We start from the raw sequence: 23,093 nt of genomic DNA, 5'->3' as shown, positions 1-23,093 counted from the left end.
GAAAAAGAAAATTGGTTCCGAGTTTAGCTGAACACAGGAAATACTTTCCAATATTTAATAACAAAAATAAAGAGTATATTATGCTTAAACATCCTTACAAATTCAGTGAGTGACACCAGTTAAAAAATTTTAACTAGAAGAACTGACTAGGTTTTCAATAACTTATTTTTTCCTTGCTGAAAAAAAAAGTTCATCATAGCAGTTAATTCATTTTGTGAATCAATGTACCTGCATTTTTTTTTACAGGCAAAAAGTGCATGTTTTGATAATAAAAGATTTATATACACTATAATTAACTTTAAGAAAACACTGTTTTAGGAAAACAACTGTCCATCCTTATAATTTCAATTCTAGTAAATATGCTTTAAAGGCAAAGTTTTATTTTATTATGGTTGTGAGACACAAATTAAATTTACAAATAGTCACTAATAAAGGACATGACTTAGCATAATAGGAGTTTCTCACTAGCCCATATAACACACTACTGGTGGAAATACTTGCAATATTTCCACGTGTGATATACTATGTTGCTCTGCTTTGTTGCTTTTTAATAATTATAATTGTAAGAGTTTAATATTGCCTTCCCTAAATTATCTAAAATGTGTGGCATAAGTAATAAAATCTTGAAGTTTTGGGCTGTGAATAGCAACATGCTTTTGCAGCACACAGGGCCAAGACATCTGAAGGCACTGTAAGAGAATTTTCCTGCAGTTCTTTCCCATAGCCCTAACAAAATGTGTATCAGTAGAGTATTTCCACTTTGCATTTGCTTCTAGCAACAATGTGCATACTCTCCAAAAAGAAGATAGAAGAATTACAGTAAAAAAGATATTCCTAATGAAGCTAAACAATAACTGATATGCATATAGTTTGGTCAAGTTCTTAAACAAAATTTACTCTGACACATAATTATATCTCACCAACGAATATTCACAGAGTCTGAGTGTCAGCCTAAGTACTCTGAATTTTCATTTCTAAATGTGTCTTCTGTCCCTACCTGACTATGTCAGAAATTTAAATTCCTATGTTCCTGGGCGTTGAACAGTACTTGAGTGCCAAATATAAACTAGAAGTGGATGGTGTGAATACACCTTTCCACATCACGTTATTGTTGTATTGTATCAATATTATAAGTCGGGATTACAGAAAATTTTAGTACACATAGCTATTTTGAAATGTTTATGTTCAGCAAAATGTCTTACAAAATGTAACTTAAAATATATACATTATAGCTTTTATGCTGTTGTTTTTAGCTATTTTTGAACTAACTTTAAAATGAGCAAACATCAGAGAGCACCTACCGGGAATGTAATAGACTTCTTTTTAGAAGGTTAACGTAAGAACATCAGAAAACTTGACAAACACTTACTAATAAACACAGACATTTCACCGAGTTGGAGCATGCATTTTCTCACCTTCAGCACAATAGCCCATGCACCCTTGGGTGGGCTGTAGGAGGTAAACAAAGAAATCTCCACAGTTTCTCACACTGACGGGGATTCGGAAAAGACAGCAGTCTCTCAAAGTGCTGAAGAAAAACCGCCAGGTTGCACAAGCTGTTAACTGCTTGATCTCACCAGGCTGAGGCATGGATTCGCGCTCCCGCAGGGACAACCAGACAGGCGCCTGAGTACCACAGTGGTTCATCTGAAGCACCAGAGAAAAACAGCAGAAAACCATTAATGCTATATTAAGCTGTTGTTGTGCTCCATCCTTCCAGCTATGTTATCTAGAGTCTTCTGTATTTGGGTGGTGGACTAGCTTTATCAGGTAATTTACTAAACACTTCGTACTTAGGTCGGATTTTTAAAACTTTCCCGGATGATCTGAATGGATACGTTGTTAGTCCAGCCTGTGCTTTGGAAAACATCTGGTGAAAATGTCACATTATTCCCTAGTTGACCTTGCTGGTTCTTTGCATGTATAGTATCCACGCTGAGAAAATAGAAGTAGTTAGTTAGTTTGTATTAAACCAACTGAAAGTCCTTCAGGAAATGCAGTTTTTTACAGTATAATAGCCTGGATAAGAGGACTTGAAGAGTTCTGCGACACTGCTGCTATTGCACAACAAATTGCACATGCAGCACACCAGACTCCTTGGGGACGCTAGATGCGAATCGTGCCATGTTACGGACCGGCCCGCAATGCGGCGCGAACTGGAGCGAAAGCACAGCGTTCCCCCAAGCACGAGGCCAAGCTTCCTCGGCCCTTCCTCGCCTCTGGGACACAGCCCTCCAAGGCCAGGACTCAGCTGCAAATTAAAGATAGGATTTACCTGCGAACTTCAGTGGCTTTATACTGCTCTAGGGATTAAAAATGGGGGAGGGGGCTGCTGTAAGCTCAACTGAATTTTAGTGGTATGTTTTAGCTGTTTTGTGTTCCTGTTAAAAGTGTTCTGTTCTTATGCACTTTCATTCATTAGAAAAAACACGGGTAAAATATTCTAATGATTTTTTTAAAATAAGGAAATGTTTTAAAATAGGAAATTGTAAAGACATATCTCCTTAAGATATATCTATTACAGCGATGTTGAAGTAGCTCCAAAATCAAGCATTACAAATCTAAGGTATTAAATATTCCAAGTAATTTTTGAGTCTTCAGGGATTTGCAAATGACAAGAAAACTAATCTTCAGTTACCTCTGTGAGTTCAAGTCATTTTAGGATTAATCTCTTCTCTCTTATGCGATCACTTTATTATTGGCATCATGTGGCTACAAGTCTTTACACTGCTTTCGCATGTCCTTAGTAATGGACTAACTGACCATCATATAGTTGTGGTTTTAAAGCATGATATTGCTGCTGTGCTAGCATTGAGAAAAATCACCTTTAGCAGTGACTGCAAATGACAGTTTTTGAATGCTCTAAAAGCAGTATAATTTATTATATTATAGGAGCTCTGCTCTAGCCCGTTCAATTTAAAAATTTTCAGCCCATAATTTGTAAGACTTTACTGTCCAGTTAACATATTTTTAATAGTTGTGTATTTACAGAGATAAAGATGGTTTGCACCCCTCCATATCAGTCTCCATAATTATCTTCTTTTTTTATACCTATCTTACTGAGAATTTTCTAAGAAAAATATGTATTATTTCTCATAAACAAATGAGGTGTAACAATACCTCCACACACTTGCTTGGCATCTCAGCCGGCTTATCAAAAATCATAAAGCGGTACCATCCTGGTGTTAGGGAATGGTCACATATTAAATCCTGAATAGCTGATTGCTGCAGGTGAGAGGAATCAAAATCAACACTTCGATAAGGGCTCTTCAGGATCTGATGTCCACCAGGATGGCATTCAAGAACTGTGAAATGAGAATATTAAGATGAATGTCTAACAAATGTGTTAGAAAAAATTTTAAATATTTCTTACTGGAAAATTTGAAGATACTGCAATATTACATGAGACCTCTTTTACTTAAGAATAAATTGAAGTCTGTCTTAGTTACAAAAAGAGCTAGATATGTTAATGCTCTATAAATTTAAGAGAATTCATCATATGGTAACTTTTTTCTTGTTTAAGTGAACAATAAATGCAAATTGATAACCATGTTAGGCATTTACCCCAGACATAAACATAGCGGGAAGGGATATGCTAATACTTACTCTCCAGATTTTGACTTTATAGTTCCGTTAATGTTTATGAAACATAATAATAAGAACGGAGTGTCAGTATAGAGGAGGATCAAACATCTTACTTCAGCAGGAATAAGGATTATCCAAAGGTCTTCTGCAAATAGGCTACTACTTTACAGGGAACCTATCCATCAAATGAAGAATTTCCTCAAACGGAGGAGCTAGGCATGTGTAAGCGGCATGTATAAATGCAGATCATAGCACAAGTGAACATGGAAACAGGAAGCTACTTAGTTATTACATGTTAAATCATTATCTGCCTGAATGACATGCCTAATTGTGGTAAGCATAACTGACATAAACACGTTTTTGGACGTCAAAGTAGCCTTCATAGTTTCAAAATCACAAAACTGCTGGTAGATTAAATCAGTGATCTGAATCAGAAAAAAGCCTTAACAATAGTTTTTAAAAAAGCAGACTCATTCAGAAATAGAGCAGAACACCAGAATCCCCAAGACTGATCTTGAGAAACCAAGCTGACTGATGCTGTGTTAAAGACAGTAACAGTAAAAGTTCTGGCTAATGGAATATCTGCAGACAATGTCAAATGTAATGAATGGCCATTCTCTGTCAAGAATGTGCTTGGGAAGTGAAAGTTGGGCAAATAAAGTAGTAGGATGTGTGTAGATAAATAAATGGGGTGTGTGTGTGTGTGTGTGTGTGTGTGTGTGTGTGTGTTTATGCCTGACTTTTTAAAAAGCTTACAAGGATACCAACTGATGCTATAAATGGAATTTCATGTTACATTGAATGATACAGCTAACTTTAATTCTTGCCTCTACCATGCCATCAATTAATTTTTTAAAAAGCATAAGCAAAGCACTATAATCTGACATTTTGAATATTATTAGTGTAATACTAAATTACTGCTTCCAGTTTTTTTTATATCTGTCCCATATTTTGCATGGTGTAACTACGTCGCTGATTTGGGTTAAAACAGTGTAATAATGTGATATCTACTAAATTCTTTCATATCATTGTTCTGATAGCCATAACTGAGATGGTTTCAAAATCAGATAAGTCCCCTCCTTTAAATGGAGAAGATGCCCTAGCAGAACAAGAATCTTCATCTCTTTCAAGCAAAGTATGACAATCCTACAGTCTTTCAAAGACTGAAGATTTAATCTGATATGGCTTTAGGCAACTCAAGCAGGTAACAACTGCTTTATCTTCTGTCCTCTAAGTGTAGACGGAAGTCAGTGGGATTGACTATGCCACCACTATGCTTCTGAGCTGCTTGGAATAGCCCGTAGGCTATTCATGTCCATACAAGTTGACCTTAGCGAGAATGGATCCCTCAGGGGAATTTGAAGAAAAGCTCTTGAAGAACCAGAGGTCAGCCACGGGTGTTACTGAAATGTTTTCCAAGCAAGCTTCAGCACAAGCAGTTTACAAACCATGGTGAAAGTTTCTTCCTGTCTTCTATTTTTTACTGGAATTCTTCCTTTCATACAGCACCCTTATTAGGTTATTTTTTTCCTCTGTAACTGAATCACTCCTGAAACAATTAGTATCTGTTACCTTTTCGATTAATAAATCAAGTTAGACATGAGACAAGTCTTTATTTTCTTTTCCTCTACAGTTTAATTAAAACATCATTTGATAGATCTCTAAAATAGCTGACTGTACTCACTTGTAATAGGGTTATAAATCCTAACAAAGATCAGATTATACATTTCTTATTATTGTGCACATCATTGCTTTTAAATGTCACCCAGCTCTTCATATATTTTTTCTTCTTCAGAAGTATGCTAATATTTCCATAGCTATTACTCTGAAATCTCATGTTGATTGAAAACAACTGAAATTAACTGCCATCATCAGTAATATCCATTAAAATGTTCTTACCTGACTGTGTGACTGATGTGATGTCTAACTCTAGCAACAGTGGAAACAAATATAACCAACATTTTTATGAAAATACACACAGCAAATGTACATTGTGTTCTCTGTGAGAAAGTTACCCCTGCAGAGCAAACCCCCTCAAATAAAACGCATTAAAGAGAAAAGCCGCTATATTTTCCACTGAAATCAGGATTTTCTTGTCCAGAATTTTTATATATATATATATATATATATATATGCTGATATAAGCAGTTCTTTCAAACTTCAGTCTCAAAATGGCTAGCACCAATTGTGTTGAAATGCTGCAAAAGAATTTTGCCCGAGTCTAACAACGGCAATTTTCAGGCCAGTGAGTCCAGCTTGGCAGAATAACAAGCAGCTGAAAACAGGGTCTGACACTTGAAGGTGTTAAGGAAGCTTACTTACAGGGCAAGCTTACCTATCAGCTCTGCCTATCACGCGGGTACATTAAAGTATGGAAAGACATATAGTAAAAATAAATTGAAACATGCTACTATTGACTTGCAACTTCTTCATCCACTGCAGTCACAAAATATTCTGACAAAATGGAAAACTCAGGTTAGTTTGTTACAACAGAATTTATCATTTATTTGAAGTGATAATTCTGTTTGTGGAGGCTTGTCTTTGGAGGAGCGTGGTTAGTTCAGGTGTACCCACATAAAAAAATTTAAACTCGTTTAGGCAGATCATAGGGCCATACGTCAGAGAACTGCACTTTTGCACCTAGTGGCACTTACCTCCAGACACATTGGGATTTGTATAATGAGACTGCCACAAATTGGGTCAGGTAACAGGTACTCTGAACAGAGAAATTGTTAAAAAACACGGGAACCTGTTGTCAGTGAAGAGTTTTTCCACAAAGAGATATGCAATTGGTTCCTGCTGGCCACCTGAACTTCTGCTGAGTTCAATAGCCTGCTCATATCCCTGTTCCCATCTGTCTGCAGAGATGGGCTGCAAAATGATTTTCCACCTGCTCTTGGGCAAGGCCAGCATTATGGAGCAGTCAAGGAACAGTGAGGACTTCTGGGTCCAAGCTGGAGTAAAGAAGAGAAAAAAAGCCACCCAAACAAGGGAAGAGCAGCAGGACTGGCAACTCAATTCCTCAGGCACAGATAATTTATCAGGTTATATCTTCTGCTGTCTAAAGGCCAGGATCTGGCAAACGACTACAGATAAACAAATACTTGCTAATAAGTGCTCACTCTGGTCTTGAACATGTTTTTTCTTGTACATACTGACTGCAAAGGATGCACCATATCAACATTCCCAAGGCAGATATTAGAACTAGGATTGCTGTTTTTAAACAGAAAAGTGCTCAGATGTATTTGTGGATTTGAAGTCTTACAAAATAGTAGAACAGAGAGAAGTTCACTTTTTGGAAGAAATTATCCTGAAAAATAATTATTCAGGGTAACATTTTTAAAGCAAAATATATAAACTAATGTAACTATCTAAAAGATACCATTTGCTTGGGCGAAGCATATAAAAGAAGATGATTACAAGTTTTGTGGCAATAATAATAATATAATGCAATGGAACTGGAACATGAATACTCCTGTACAAGGAACAATTACAAAAAAATAGAATCAACATGCATACTCTGAGTGGGTGTTAAAACACTTCCTGCCATTCATGTCCACACCTAGAGGGGTTCTCTGTAAAGTTAGTAAATAGTTGCATAGCCATTTAAAAAAAAATATGCAAATATATACTTACAAAATATATTCTAATAATTCAGCATATGAAACACTATTCTACCTACCCTTTATGTGGGTTTTCTCTGAGATGTGAAACAATACAGGCGTCTGCTTTTTTTGCAGGTTTTTTTTGCAAAACATTTTGCAGAGGCCCCAGGTGAGGATGTGACAATATGAACCACATATGCTTCAACATATTGAGAAAGAGAATAAGGAGGAGAGTGTGGGAGGAATGAAGTTCTTGGCCTTAGACTCCTACTCTGTAAGCGCTCCCTGTAGGTGCAATGTAGCACCTCCTCCCAAAGCCACCGATGCTAACAGCAGTCTCTTCGGCAAGGACCCCGAATCAGCAGCCTGCCTCTGCGTGTCCGAGTCTCGCCTAACTGCGGCTGAAAGCGGATTATCCCCGCGCCCCGCGCTCGCAGCCGCCCGCCCGCCTCCTCCCTCCCTCCCTCGCGGCGCGGCCGTCGCGGCGGCGTTACTTGCGCGGCGGGGCGGCGCGGCCGCCAGGCAGCCCAGCAGCGCCGCGCAGAGCCAGAGGCGCCGCATGGCGCGGGCGGCGCCTCCCGCAGCCCCGCGGGGGCCGCGCTGGGCGGGGCCGGGCCGCAGCCGCCTCCCGAGCGCAGCGGGCGCTGCTCCCGCGCGGGCCGCCGCTGCGCGCTGCTCTGGGCGCCCGCCGCCCGCCCCGGGCCTTATGGCCGCTCCGCCCCGGCGGTGCGGGCGGGGGCAGCCGGTCCGGCCCTCAGCCCGCCTCCCGCCGGCCCCCGGCCCGGCCCCGCTGCGCCCGAGCCCGCGGGGACCCCGGCCGCGGCCCCAGTGCTTCATCCTCTGCGCCCGTTCCCCAGCAGCAAGCAAGCGACAGGCAGGTTTCCTACCCTGAATACATCGCGTCGGGGGACTTCGTGAAAGAGGCTTTTTTGCATCCCGGGCAGACCCAAAGCTGGCCTGCTTCATGAAGGAGCAATGTCCGGAATCATATTTATATTCTAATGTGCAGTAAAATGCTGAAAAAAGCCAGTTTCAATTCATTTATATTTACTCTCAATGCTCTGGACATTCCCTTAGATCACCAGAGTATTTTATGCTACTACATATCTTTAGATAACCAGTGAGTTTTATACTATTGCTTTAGTAATAATTACAAACTGCTGTGATGCCATTTAAGGCAGAATGAATTAAAGCACATATTCAAGGCTTCCAAGCAACCAAGTTTCAAGGACTGCTGGGAGATGTTCTTTGGAAATGTTTATCAGAGGTCAAAAAAGTGGCTCAATATTTAAGATTTGGTAGAGCTTTTTGGCATTTTTCTTTCTAGGCCTGGAGTTGTGTGGGCACTGAGCCATTCCACACACACGAGGGCATACACCAGTCCACAGAAGTGCTTCACATTCTCTTGAAGATATGTAAGTCAACAAATAATGTTACTGGCATGGATATGACACCCAGCACTGCACACCTAAAACAGGGCTTACTGCAGTCTGCTAAACATCAGCAAGGAAAAACGTTCTGTGAGGGCGACTTCCTGGAGGAACTGAAACTTGTGATTTTGCAGATCAGGTTTCCCTGCAAAAGAGGTATTAGAGCTGAGAGTCAGTGCAGAGACACAGAGCCTCTGTGCAGCTAACAGTCGTCTTCTGCACACGTATCCCAAGCTGCTTCAATGGAAGAAGCAATCCAGCTCACTGGCAGCAGCAAATATTTAAAAGGAAGCGGTGGCACAGCTTGAGCCTTGAATTCGGAGTCTTGGATTTCTCTCAGTTCTGTGAGACAAGTACACTGCCCCTAAGCATTAAAGGAAATGCTGAGGTTTTTTTAGTTGTTTAGACAACTTTCTGGGTTACTTGTTATCAGACATGATAAAACCTTTCTCCTTGAAAGCTGCATATATCTGATGTGACAGTAAGGCTCCCCCACCCTGAAATGTATATTTGCAGAGAAGACAAAAGAAAGAAAAGAGGTATTTTACAACAAAACAAGCTGCAAAATAAAGAGCTAGAAAGACAGACACTGAAGAGCTTTGACAAAACTTAAACATTGAGCTACTTCTTTGACCTCTGCTAATCATGATGGAGTGGTATTTACAGGAGGATTAACACCTTTTGTCTTGAGTCATAGAGGACACCAACAAGAGGTGGCAATAAAGACTGTTAGAGTGAAGATACCTTTCAACTTTTCTGCATTCTTTTTCGGTTCTAGCTCCCTCTGCTACTATCAGCCTAGTAGTCTCTTACAGCAACGGCGGTGCAAGATCATATTGTGGTTAAAACAGCTGAGAGCTTGTCAAGAGTAGTGCTCTGCTCTCACAGCGAGAAGGAATTGCACCAGTGACACTGAATCTATGAAAACAGTTATATGAAAATAATTGTAGAGTAGGATTATGCTCAAAGTATAAGTCTTTCCAGCAGGTTGCAATTTCAAAAAGTTTCAGACACTAATTTGTGCTGTTCTAATTAAGAAAATCATAGGCTATGTAAAACACTTTGGCCTACTGAAAATACCCTTCACTCAAGATGGCACATGAAGTCAAACTATAATTTTGTATGTGTTTGTTACTAAGTAACAGGATGTTCTGGAGAAAAAACAAGATTGTAGAATGAAGTAAAAGTTTAAGATTCTATAAATGATTATGTAGTCCAAGTCATCACTGCTGTAAACAGTTTGAGTAAAAACACAACACAAGGAGCAGTGGTATCAATAGTAAGGAGAATTTAGACATTGCAATGCAGAGTAGTATTTCACAGAAACGGATCTTATGAATAAATACAAAGAAGGGAGATGTAAGGTTGGCTCTGAAAATTATTGCACCTAACTTCCAGTTTAGTAATCTAACTCTATTCAGTAAAGCTTTTAAATACATATTTTATTTAAGGTATATTCTTAAGTATATTCAAAGTTCCCTTTGTGAAGGAACTAAATTATTTGCTTAGAGCAAAGCCTGAGGAGAAATGTTTTTGCCAGCTAAGGACTGACTTATTAAGGAGAGCATAGGAGAAAAACAAGAAGAACAGTGATAGATCAGAGAAAATAGACTTGTTGGATGGCAAGGAACAAGAATTTAGACAATGTTGAGAATAGAGGCACTGCAGAAGTTTAAAGGTTCAGATAAAAAGGGTGGCTCTGCTGATACTAGGTGTTAGACGATGTAGCTAGATTGTAGTGTTTTAATGGTTATCTGCACGTGTAGGTGACTGAGCAGCTCCTGCATGCATGCATGCGTGTGTGTGTGTGCGTGAGAGAGAGAGTTTAACAGGAATCCTAGAAAAAAACATGAAACAGAAAAAAGGAAACTTTTTCTCATAAATGCAGCCAATAGCAGCTTCTTACTGTACCTGTCTGTCACACTGTCATGCTATGAAGGTTCGATAGCAATGACTGAGACAGTAATATAATAATAATAAAAAAGATGTTTATTTCCTCACACAAGTTCTTGGATTAGTAACATCCATTAAAATAATGCGATTACTACTTTAGGAAGGATAACACAAAACCATCAGTTACTAATTTAGAAAGGATAACCTGAAACCGTCGATTACTGCGTTATTAATTGGAAGGACTGCTTATCCCTACTTGAAAGCTAGCTTGTTCACTCTCCTAGTGAGAGGGCTCTCAACCTCGAGGAGTTACCTTAACCCAGCGTCCCAGGAAAAGGGGAGGGGGGGAATACTCACGGTCCAGCCGGAGAGGATGGTCAGGTCACGTTCCCGTCCCTGCTCAAACTCTCCTAGCTCCCAAGCCTCTTTTTATACGGCTGGGGCTCTGGGCAAACACTGCTTTTGCTGACTTTTTGCGAGTTTCGCAATCACAGGACTGTCTGTCTGTCTGCTCGGGAGGACCCTGCCAGCGAGGCAAGACCACAACACCTCCGTATTGCTTCTTCCCTCCCCGGGGGTCCGTGCAGATTCCAGGTGGCAGACTTCACTTCTCCAGTCTTGTTAATGCTGCCGTTCCGCAGCCTTGCGCATATCAGTCCTTGCGCATATCGGTTGGCAGACGACTTTAGTCCTGTTAACTCCTCTGTTCAACAGCTTCGTGCACGTCAGCTCTGGTGCTCTCAGTTCTTCTGCATATCAACTGACAAACTTCAGTCCTGTTAACTCTTCACTCGCCTGTCACTGTCACTTATGAAATGCCCGTGTGATCTCTGTAATAGTGCACCTAAATCATAAACTTAATATATATGAAATATATGTCTTATACACAAGATTATATTAGCTCTAGCTGCATCTTGGGGGGAGAGTCCAGGCAGCTGCGGGTGGATAACAGACTGACTGCAGATAAAGAGTACCAGCCTTAAGCGTTTTGGTTAATAAGTCAGGAAGAACAATCACCAGTATCTGCCTGTATTTACATATTCTCAAAAATGTGTACATATCTGTTTAGGCGTGAATTGGAAATGAGACATCACCTTTGAGTTTTAAAAGTATTTGGCCCCAGACAAAGCCATGAAGGGTATTTGTATTTGTATCCAAGCCCTGATTTCAAAGGTAAATAAGGGGATCGGCTAGAACAAAGGCAATACTTGTGGCAGGCTGCTTGGGGTAAGAAGTAGTTAGTATGTTTGTGGGTACACAGCAGCGGAGGAGATTCAGAGCTGGGGGAACAGCTGGGTCTGTGGGTGTTGCCCTGAACACTGAATTCCCGGCTCTGACACTTAGAGGTTCTTAGAGGCATTATGTAATTAAAGCTAAACAATTAGAGAGAAATCGGATTAAGTTTAAGCTAGAATTGCCCACTGTATCTGATTGATTATAACCCTTTTCTTTCAAATTGTGCAGTTGAAAGCATGAACGGAAGTCTTTCTTAAATGAATCTTCTTTGCTGTACCACTAAGTCTGTCTGGTATTGTAGGCAAGGTAAATTTGAATAAGCCCTTTAAACCTAGGTTGCTGTATTTGTTATCTCTGCAGAGATAGAACATGGATAATAACTCCAAATAAAGCAGTGAGAAGAACTTGGAAGCTGGGAGAGATTTTTCCTGCAAATCTTCAAAGGGTCATTGTAGCAATGCCAAATGCTAAATGTTTGGAAAGAGTTCCCTTCAGCAGATAACATCCTCCCTCTAAGCAGCAGATTGTGATAGGTACTAGTTTGTTACATCAAATCGGGAAGTGATTTTACGATGAAACTAGGCGCTAATTACGGGCTAAAACCACAACATCCTGCAATGAGGGCATGTACCCCGCCTGAGATAATTAAGTGGAGCCAGCGAGGCGGCGATGTTAGTTTAGATAGCCTAATATGGCAATGGCGAGGTCACACAGTTGTAAAATATATGCATGACCTGAGGGTCACCACACACAACGCAGAGGAAGACTCCAGCCTTCATCCCCACGACCACCAGAGGGCTGAAGAAGACCCCCTAGCAACAGCCGGCGCAACCGCAGAAGTTACAGGAAGTGCCACATATACCCGGGGCTGGAATCGCATATAAGGAGACTGTGAGGGGGGGATCGCGCGCGCCGTTGGTGGAACAGGAGACTCCCCCCGGCCGCCCAGCGCTGTTTTGCTTACTTGTGACTTGCTCAATTATTTTATAAATTGGAATTTATGCAACCCGGCCCGAGTGGTTGTCAATTTGTCACGTTTACCTATAATAATTTGGTGCCGTGACTCGGATACAGGCTTCCCTGGTTTCGGGACTCTGACTCAGGGGAGGCGCCCCATCCTGTCTTCGGATGGCCCCTGAGTGGGTAGTTCCCCTACCATAACCTGTATTTCCGAACCCTAAATCAGGACAAGTAAGCAAAAGAACTGCAGTACCCCATAAACTTTGTGCACGAAGATCCGGACGAAGACTCAGGACTGAGTGAGTATATGTATGTGGTTCCGTTCGGTTGGGGTGGGATCCCCGGAGTACGTGAGAAGTCCCCAGGGGAGTGCGGACCCTCCAGGAGAGGGGGTCCTTGGTGCGGACCCTCCAGGAGAGGGGGTCCTTGTGTAACAGGGGACGGAGTGAGTGTGGACCCTCCAGGAGAGGGGGTCCTTGTGTACGGTGTGAGTGCGGACCCTCCAGGAGAGGGGGTCCTGAGTGCGGACCCTCCAGGAGAAGGGGTCCTTGCGTACGGTGTGAGTGCGGACCCTCCAGGAGAGGGGGCCCTTGTGTAATAGGGGACCGAAAAGGGGCATCTGTCGGCCGACTGGGCCGCCCTCTGCGAAGGGACAACCGTCCTAGCAGTAAAGACTCGGGTGGTGTGAGTGCGGTCCCCTGCGGAAAGAAGGAGAGTGACTGAGGTGGGTGCTCCGGAAGATGGGACAGAAAAAGAGCAAGTCTTCTGATCCCGTAGAGGTTACCCTAATGATTAAGCATTAGGATGATTGGCCTTCTAGGAAAGGCAAAAGTAAAAAAGAAAATGGTATATTACCCCCTTTACTGGCCAATATATGGGTCTTTTGAAAATTGGATATGACAGGCTCTAAATATATATGTGAATTCAAAGGAGCCTTTTAGTTTAGAAGAAAGTGAGTATGCTAGTTTATGGATAAGACCAGATACTCGAACCATGATATTTACCCTGAAAGAGAAGGGTTCGAGGAAGAAAAGCAAAATATTGGAGGAACTTCCCGTTTCTCCTCCCCCCTATATTCCCTCAGCTCCAGCTCAAAACCCAACACCAGCTCCTCCTCGTAGCCCCCCCCCCCCAACGACCCCGGACTGGGATCTAGACCCTCCTAGTTCCCCAGAAGAAACCTGAAGGGTCACGAGGAGTCAAACGAGGGGAGGTGGGCGACCTGATCAGCTGTACCCCTTGCGAGAACTCCCCATGGGAGGACCGCAACCAGGAATGGGTTTTGTGTCCATGCCCCTGAGTTCAGGGGACGTACGGGATTTAAGAAGGAAATGGGGAATTAATTAGAAGATCCTTTAGGGGTGGCTGAAAATTTAGATCATTTTTTAGGTCCTAGCCTTTATACATGGGAGGAAATACAATCCATCTTAAGCATATTATTTACAGTGGAAGAAAGGAAAAATCTGCAACTTTATTTCGAGGTAGACCCCAGTACCCCTGTGGGACAGGCTCTATTGAAAACATAGTTTGTAGCAAAGGCCTTTCCAGATATCAGAAGAAAGCTAGAGAAGTTTTCTTACAGCAAAAAGTGCATAGCTTCATTTTTAAGATGAGCTTGAAGAGGCACTTTCAAAGAGTTGATGTAGGAGGGGTCAGAGTCTTCTGTGTATTTTTCTGCTGCTCTGAGTGGCAGTGCAGCACAAAGCAGATGAAAAATGAATTGGACTTTCCTGTGATTCAGGCTTGGAACGCTTTCCAAAAGTCCTCTTCCCCATGACTCCTCCTAAATTATGGGTTGGGTATCAGAGGGAGAATAGGGTGCTCCATAGCACCCATCATAGAGTCAGGTGGTGGGTCAGAATCTTGACCCTTTTGAAAGAGTATTGGGTTGAGCTTTGGATACAGTGAGTCAATTTCTGTTTTAACCATGCAATGGCAAAAAAAAAACCACCACGGGCCACTGATGGCAGAGGGGAGCCAGCCTCACCAGCACTGATGATTCCACCCTCACTGCTTGTGTCGTGTGGAATTGCTGTTGCTGGAGACAGCCCTCATCAAATTCAAGGTAATTTTGCAAAGCTGACATCTCTTTGAGCCGCAGCCACTGTTCATGGCCTTTGGAAGGCTAAATGAAAAAGCCTCTCAATGAAGTGGTGTTGATTTCATTTTTCATTAAATTGCAGCTCTGCGTATTTTACCTGCTTACTGACTCTTTTAGCTAGCTGAGGCATCACAGTATTGCACTCAAATTATTGCGAAAATATTTGCATTCTAATGCTATGAGGACTTGTGTCCCTATGTAGGATATAATGTAGCTGTGTGCTTTGTAAACAGAAAAACAGCAACTCCATTACCAGAAAATTTCTTTTTGAAGCAAATTCCCATTTTATATTGTAGAGGGTAAAATATTTCTGAGATGCTAACAGCTAGACCACTGGCAAGAGTAAGGGTTTGATAGCAAATTTTATCCCTTGCTGTGTAAAGAAACAGTTGTTAAGGCTTTTAGAAATGTGGAGCCAAAAGGAGGGGGAAGAATCCAGTAAAAATACATTTCTTTTGGGAGGCTTCTTGACTTCCTTTCTGTGCATGCTATCAGGGTACGCTATTGTAGATGGGAAGTCTCTAGAGTTAATAGAATCAGGGCCCCTAGACAGAACTCGGTCGGCCCAGGCTTGTGAATTGTATGCGGTTTTTAGAGCCTTAGAAATTTTAAAAGGCAAAATAGGGACTATATACACCGACTCCAAATACGCTTATGGAGTAGTACATACATTTGGGAAAATATGGGAAGAAAGAGGACTGATTAATTCACAAGGGAAGAATTTAGTGCACGAAAAATTAATTAGAAAAACCTTAGAAGCTCTGAGGGGACCTCGGAGAATCGTGGTAGTACACGTTAGGGGCCATCAAAAGGGCACATCTTACCACATAAGGGGAAATAATCTAGTAGATGAAGAGGCAAGAAAGGCAGCTTTACACCTATTGTCTGAAGGAAAAGAGGGCCACGATAAGCTAAATACCAGGATGAGTTTTACTAAACAGGAAATAGATAAATTACGACAAATAGGAGCCATAGAAAAAGAAGGTAAATGGGTGCTGCCCGATGATAGAGAAATTGTATCCAAAGGCGTGGCTTGGAGAATAATGAAAGAATTCCACCGACAGACTCATTGGGGAGTGCAAGCATTAGTAGACCAGTTTGGGACCAAGTATATGTGCATTGGAATATATGACATAGCAAAAAGACTAGTGGAAGAATGTTTGACCTGTCAGAAGGTTAACAAGCAACACCTCAGAGAAAAAGTCCCAGGGGGACGATCAATAGCCAAGAGGCCGTTTGAGAAAATACAGGTTGACTTTACAGAACTCCCAAAAGTGGGCAGGTATAAACACCTATTAGTTATAGTAGATCATTTAACTTACTTTGTAGAAGCTTTTCCCGTAGCCCGAGCAACTGCAAAATCGGTAGCTAAGATATTGTTAGAAAATATTATACCCCAGTATGGGAATGTATTAGTCATAGACTCAGACAGGGGGCCACATTTTACATCCAAAGTCATTAAAGAAACATTAGATCCTTTAAGAATCAAGTGGGAGTATCACACTCCTTGGCATCCTCAAAGTTCAGGACAGGTAGAGAGGATGAATGGGGAAATAAAAAAACAGTTAACGAAGCTAATGATGGAAACCCAGATGAATTGGATCAAGTGTCTACCTTTAGCTTTGTTGAATATGCGAACTCAGCCCAGAACTGACACAGGAGTTTCCCCTTTTGAAATGTTATATGGGATGCCATATGATTTAGAAATACCAAAAGAACATCCTAAAGTAGAAGAGGGATTATTACAGAAATATATTACAGAGCTTATAAAGAGAAGACAAGAATTGATAAAGAAAGGACTAATAGTACAGAGACCTCCACTAGATGTAGCCATTCACCGAGTTAACCCTGGAGACAAGGTTTTAATTAAAACCTGGAAAGACTGGTCCTTGACTCCCCACTGGGAGGGACCTTTTCTTGTCTTGCTTACCACAGACACTGCTATTCGCACCGCAGAGCGAGGATGGACACATGCCAGCAGAATTAAAGGGCCGATCTCAGAAACATCGTGGGAAGCCTTTGGAAACCCGGACAATTTAAAAGTAACCTTTAAGAAGAAACCTAGAAACCTCGATAAGTAAGACCACATTTTGTAAAACCTCACATTGTATTTGTTATCCCTTTGTGTGTTATGAATGTAGGATTTGTAAAGAGAAGTAGTGGACTCATTGGTAGTACGGGTACCTCCCTAGCGGCAGTTGTCGCCTTTGTTATGGCAAATTGACCTATTTGACATTAAAAGGGATCTCAAGAAAAGATCGGTGGAATGGTGGGAAGCTTTTGCTAAAAGGAGTACAACCAGAGAAAGGCTGTACCTACGCCAACCACCCCGATCACATAAGGCCAAAATTGAAAACACCAATTGTAGGTGGACTGTGCTGTATGTTGAGTGTCACTCTGGAGAACTGGGAAGCCTTTAAAAATCCAAAAAGCTCATACAGGAGGTTCCCCTGAAGAATACGGCTGCTGTCGAGAAGACGGTACACCCTGCTGCTCTGAGCAAAAGAGTAGGCAGAGGAGACAGAGACGTGTGGAAACTGTGGGGATTGAGGCCGATAAGCCACCTCCTAAGCAGGGATACCCAAAAATTGTAAGGCCCAGACTCTTTAAAGTCCCAGAGACACTTGGCATCACGGATCGCCCCTCCAAGGCATTAAGGGTTCGTAAAATATCCGTTAGCCAAGCCATGGGTCCACTACTCCTCTGGAAGATGATTGTGCTGGGCTTATTAGGAATACGAAACAAAGGGGAACATAATATACACCAACCCCTTAAGTGGTCATTAATAAGGTGGGAGGATCAAACAGTGATCCAAGTACGAAGTGTACCCGGGAGTCCTGCATTCACCGCTACTTTATGTGAGTTGGTGCCTATTGAACCATGTCTAGATCATATGGGGTTTTACTTTTGTCCTAGTTCTAATCCTGGGTGAGGATACTGTAACTACCCAAACTCTTATTATTGTGCTTATTGGGGATGTGAAACTATAGCCTCTGATTGGACTCCAGAAGCAGGGTTAGATAAGTTTTTATCAGTATAATGGGGGCCTTTTGGGTGTACCCCCCCCTAAAAAGGATTTCCAGCTGGGGTATCGGGGAAATCCCCACTATACCCCCCCCCCCCCCCCGGGAACTTGTAAACATTTAGTGATAAATATCACCCATCCGGAGGATCCGGGATGGTTTTTGGGAAAGACCTGGGGAGTCTGGTACTGGGAGTCTGGGACCAATAGAGGTGGATTAATTTTCATAAAGAAAGAAAGTGTGCAATCCATTCCTCAGGCAATAGGGCCGAATCTAGTTACAGCAGAAACTGGAATTTCCTCCCTAATGAAGCAACAGCAAGACCTTAGCACCCTACGGGCGGCTGTAGATGAGGACTTAAAACGAATAGAAAAATCCATTACAGCCTTAGAAAAGTCATTAACATCACTATCAGAAGTGGTGTTACAAAACAGAAGAGGGATGGACCTCTTATTTTTACAACAGGGAGGATTGTGTGCAGCCCTAGGAGAAGAATGTTGCTTTTATGCAGATCATACAGGAGTTGTCAGGGATACTATGGCAAAACTGAGAGAAGGCCTTGAAAGACGTAAAAAAGAAAGAGAAGCCCAGCAAGGGTGGTATGAGTCATGGTTCAGTCATTCTCCCTGGCTAACCACCCTATTGTCTACAATCGCGAGTCCATAGGCTTTATTAGTACTTATGTTGACCTTTGGACTGTGTATAGTAAATAGAATAATTAACTTAGCAAAGAGCAGACTCGAAGCTGCCCACCTACTGTTGATAAGAAGTCAATATGAACAACTGAATGAAGATGAGAGTAAGCATAACCCTGTGCTCTCCCTGGCACAGGAGGCTGTTGTTCGATTTGATGAACAAATTAGAAGGGACCAAAACAAAAAGGGGGGATTGTGATAGGTGCTAGTTTGTTACATCAAATCGGGAAGTGATTTTACAATGAAACTAGGCGCTAATTACGGGCTAAAACCACAACATCCTGCAATGAGGGCATGTACCCCGCCTGAGATAATTAAGTGGAGCCAGCGAGGCGGCGATGTTAGTTTAGATAGCCTAATATGGCAATGGCAAGGTCACACAGTTGTAAAATATATGCATGACCTGAGGGTCACCACACACAACGCAGAGGAAGACTCCAGCCTTCATCCCCACGACCACCAGAAGGCTGAAGAAGACCCCCTAGCAACAGCCGGCGCAACCGCAGAAGTTACAGGAAGTACCACATATACCCGGGGCTGGAATCGCATATAAGGAGACTGTGAGGGGGGGATCGCGCGCGCCGTTGGTGGAGCAGGAGACTCCCCCCGGCCGCCCAGCGCTGTTTTGCTTACTTGTGACTTGCTCAATTATTAAATTGGAATTTATGCAACCCGGCCCGAGTGGTTGTCAATTTGTCACGTTTACCTATAACAAGATGGCTGAGAGAGATCCCACGGCTCTGGGCAAATCTAAAAGCATCAGAGAGTGATGAGTCCTCTTGCACTTGGGCTTTAATGTTTTTCAGTCTTTCTGTTTGTAAAAATAATTTCTTTTTAAATAGTGCGAAAGGGTATATGTCAATGGTAAGTGAACTTGTCCTTTTTGAAAAAATAAATAGTTAACATTCTTTTTCTAATCTAATCAATTCTGTCCTTAAAGTTAAATTCCAACCTTCCTTTCAAATTGTGGGTTGTGTGGCTTTTAATTTAGCTAAGGTTCATTTGACTTAAAAACATGGTTTAACAGCTCTGAAGCTAATGTCCTCAAACATCACTAAGACACACGAATTATGGCAGTCCCAGTTCAGAACTGAGAGCGTTGATTCTACCTCATATTTCTATTTTTGGCACCAAATAAATAGAAACGAAGAGTCAGTAATGGTCATGTGCATTTATTTATTTCAGTCATTATGTGGCTAATTTTAAATCATTTCAAGAGGTTAAATTTGCTCATGTTTATTCTGCTGGCAGCTTTTTCTGAAAACTACATGGCTTTTGAGTGGCATTTGTTTTTCAAAATGCTTTTAAGATTTGTAGAGAGGGTTTTTAAAACTGCTGTGTAAATGTATTCAGTGTTGGCAGTCTGTTTAACTTTCAGAAGTAATGACATCTTTAGTGTATTTTGGCTCCTAATTCTCTTTCATATGTGGTCTCTTGTATGTACTAGATTTGACTTATGTAGTAAAAGATGTCACTATAGAAATTTATTGTAATCTGGCTTGGATAAGCAGTATGAGGTTTAATATAAATTGTAGGAAATCTATCTCCAGTACTTAAGGGGTTATTGAGAGCCAAGTAAAATCAGTGGTAGGCTTTCTATCAACCTCAATTGCCTTTGGATCAGCCCATTACTGTTTTATGGTTCTCAAGTATTTTTATATTGTTTATTATATAATGGTTTGAAACTTAACTCAAAAGTCTATCAGCTGTATTTGCTCAGAACATGCCAGGGTATTTTGAAGTCTGGAAAGTCCCTTGCCTGGTGGAATACTAATGGAATTAGTCTTTGTTGTACACATACTGTCACTGCTGCTGTAGTGGTGATGCGTAAGTATGCCGATCACTTACATATGACAGACTCTCAACTATTAATACCTCTCTTTCTGTATTCTGTGGTGTTTATCTTTGTGTGTGTACAACTTACTAAGCTGCAATTTTTAAAAGGTAGAAAAAATATAGAATTCATTCTGTGATAGGTGCTAGTTTGTTACATCAAATCGGGAAGTGATTTTACGATGAAACTAGGCGCTAATTACGGGCTAAAACCACAACATCCTGCAATGAGGGCATGTACCCCGCCTGAGATAATTAAGTGGAGCCAGCGAGGCGGCGATGTTAGTTTAGATAGCCTAATATGGCAATGGCGAGGTCACACAGTTGTAAAATATATGCATGACCTGAGGGTCACCACACACAACGCAGAGGAAGACTCCAGCCTTCATCCCCACGACCACCAGAGGGCTGAAGAAGACCCCCTAGCAACAGCCGGCGCAACCGCAGAAGTTACAGGAAGTGCCACATATACCCGGGGCTGGAATCGCATATAAGGAGACTGTGAGGGGGGGATCGCGCGCGCCGTTGGTGGAGCAGGAGACTCCCCGGCCGCCCAGCGCTGTTTTGCTTACTTGTGACTTGCTCAATTATTTTATAAATTGGAATTTATGCAACCCGGCCCGAGTGGTTGTCAATTTGTCACGTTTACCTATAACAATTCTATAGCTTACCCAAGTAACACTGATTCTATATAAGATCCACAGCATTGATCTTGCAGGTAACCGTGTACTCCATGCTCTTACTAACTTCAGCATGTTTGTATGATTTTTGATATTTGTCAAAGAAAAATTAATATTACTGGATGAAAGTCTTGACTAAATTATGTCTTCTACTGCAGGTGAGATGCAGGTGAGAAAAAATACTGTTAAAATATGTAACCTATTGAGGTGATGAACAAATAATACAATCTTTTCTCAAATTCAGAAATTACCTTTGTTAGTATCAAAGTCTTCCGTCCTATAAAGACTAAAACATCTTTTAGTGAAATCACAGAATCACAGAATGATTAAATATTGGGTAAGTTTCCCAGTGCAAAGAGTTTCCTAATTCAAAAGCCTTACAGTGTGTAGATTCCACACACATTCCTGACAGAAACTTTACTGACTAGAGTCTCTGTAGGAACTGCTGATAAAGAGGCAAAGTGGTACTAATCTCTCTGAAATCTGGCTTGGTGTATTTTGCTCATACTCTCAAGATTCAACAAATCACATTATTTGGAGTCAGGAAGATTTTTTCTTTGGGTCCCACTGTCATTGAGATACTCTAGGATATATACATGACTCACAACAGAGAAATAAAAAAAAAAAAAAGGTCTCTACCAAATCCCCTACTACTGAAGGAATCATGGGCATTGACAATGTCCTTGATTTCTGTCTCTTTCTGTCTTCTTCCCTTCCAGTGGTACATTATAGTTTATGCTATCCATACAGATCATGTTTTCAGTGGGAGCTGGAAAGCATCCCTTCAGTGTTTGATGGATCCTTCTAGACTAAAATGCTATTACACGGTTGCCTGACCTTCCTGTTGGCAGTTTTGTTCAGGGCAGTGACTTTATTTTTGTACATCTAATTCACCAGTTTAAGTCAATAGATCTGTTGTTTTCAGTGTGCATTTAACATATTTCAAAAGAGCCTGAAGTTTCAAACCTAATTGTGGAAGAATGGTTAAGTGAAAAGGGGCATGATCTCTTAGAAGTGAGCAATCCTGTCTTCACAATAGAGGGAGGATCCCTGCGGCTATGTGAACTGTCCTTGAGCATTCCTAGACCATTACAGAAGGGGAAGGCAAGTAGTGGTAAACAAGTCAAGGAGGGGGCCGACAAGCCCCTCCACGTGAACAGCAACTTTGCAACAATCGTGTATTCACTTTAGGCGCGTGAACAGAGACTGTAAACCAATCATACAGCTATTGCTAGTGCATGCTCTATCGCCTGTCTATATATACTCTGTGTAAGCTCTAATAAAGGGAGAACGACCATACTCACATTGAGACTCATCGTTACTCCGGGTCTGTCTCCCACTCCGACACCTAACAATAGAAAGCAACAGAAAAATTGAGAAAGGAAAATTTTAAGAAGACATCCTAAAAGGAAAATTTTAAGAAGATCTGGAAAAATCTTCTCAGGACAGTAGAAGCAAAAACCTCATTTGAGTTATGTAAATGAAGGCCTGAAATGGCAGTTAGGAATCTGTTTCAAGGAAAATCTTATTTTAGAAAAAGTAGAGACAATTATGTGGTTTTCCCATATGATGGAATCTTAAATAAGTTTCATAAATAAAATTTTAAAAATAGCTTTCTTTGATGAGGTTTCAACCTTTGTATGAATTAAGTACCAGAAAGTAATCTGCTTTATAGTAATGGATCAAATCTTAAACCTGTGCAAATCAGCATAGCTGTATTGATAACATTAGAGAAATGTCAGTTTCTATGAAAATTGGAAATGGAAGGGAGAAAATAATCTAATTCAATTAGATTTGTGTAAAGATTTAACTGGTTTAACTGTTAGTTTAAAGAACTGTGGCCCATTCTATGCAATCTTTTTTAATTGAATGCCTGAGGTATTGTTGATTAAATACTGCCTTTAGTTTTACTGTAATTTGAGGTTTCTGTTCTATTGCCTTTATCTATGGTTAGGAATTCTGATAGGAACTCTATGAGATGGTGACATGGTTTATGGACACAGAGATCCGCACAAGGATGAAGAGAATGTAACTGCTGCATACTGCCATGTA

The 23,093-nt window shown here is 41.3% G+C and overlaps 1 protein-coding gene and 1 long non-coding RNA gene across 2 annotated transcripts in view; one reads left to right on the top strand and one right to left on the bottom strand.

Moving 5' to 3' along the window:
• The window catches only part of VWDE (von Willebrand factor D and EGF domains), a 41,040-nt gene extending 33,445 nt beyond the window's left edge, over positions 1-7,595 (bottom strand). The window contains 3 exon segments of the mRNA XM_067291639.1: positions 1,416-1,647; positions 3,121-3,305; positions 7,268-7,595. Of these exon segments, the coding sequence (XP_067147740.1) occupies positions 1,416-1,647; positions 3,121-3,305; positions 7,268-7,343 (493 nt within the window). The 5' untranslated portion in view covers positions 7,344-7,595.
• A 4,697-nt stretch (positions 7,596-12,292) lies between these two features.
• LOC136991295 (uncharacterized) overlaps positions 12,293-23,093 on the top strand; it is a 40,341-nt gene continuing 29,540 nt past the window's right edge. Inside the window, exon 1 of the long non-coding RNA XR_010883492.1 lies at positions 12,293-13,008. This is a non-coding gene — a long non-coding RNA (uncharacterized lncRNA). The remainder of the gene's footprint in view (positions 13,009-23,093) is intronic.

The sequence above is a fragment of the Apteryx mantelli genome, chromosome 2 (assembly GCF_036417845.1).
Source record: "Apteryx mantelli isolate bAptMan1 chromosome 2, bAptMan1.hap1, whole genome shotgun sequence".
NCBI classification, from domain to species: Eukaryota; Metazoa; Chordata; class Aves; order Apterygiformes; family Apterygidae; genus Apteryx; species Apteryx mantelli.
This window is presented reverse-complemented; position numbering and strand designations above follow the sequence as displayed.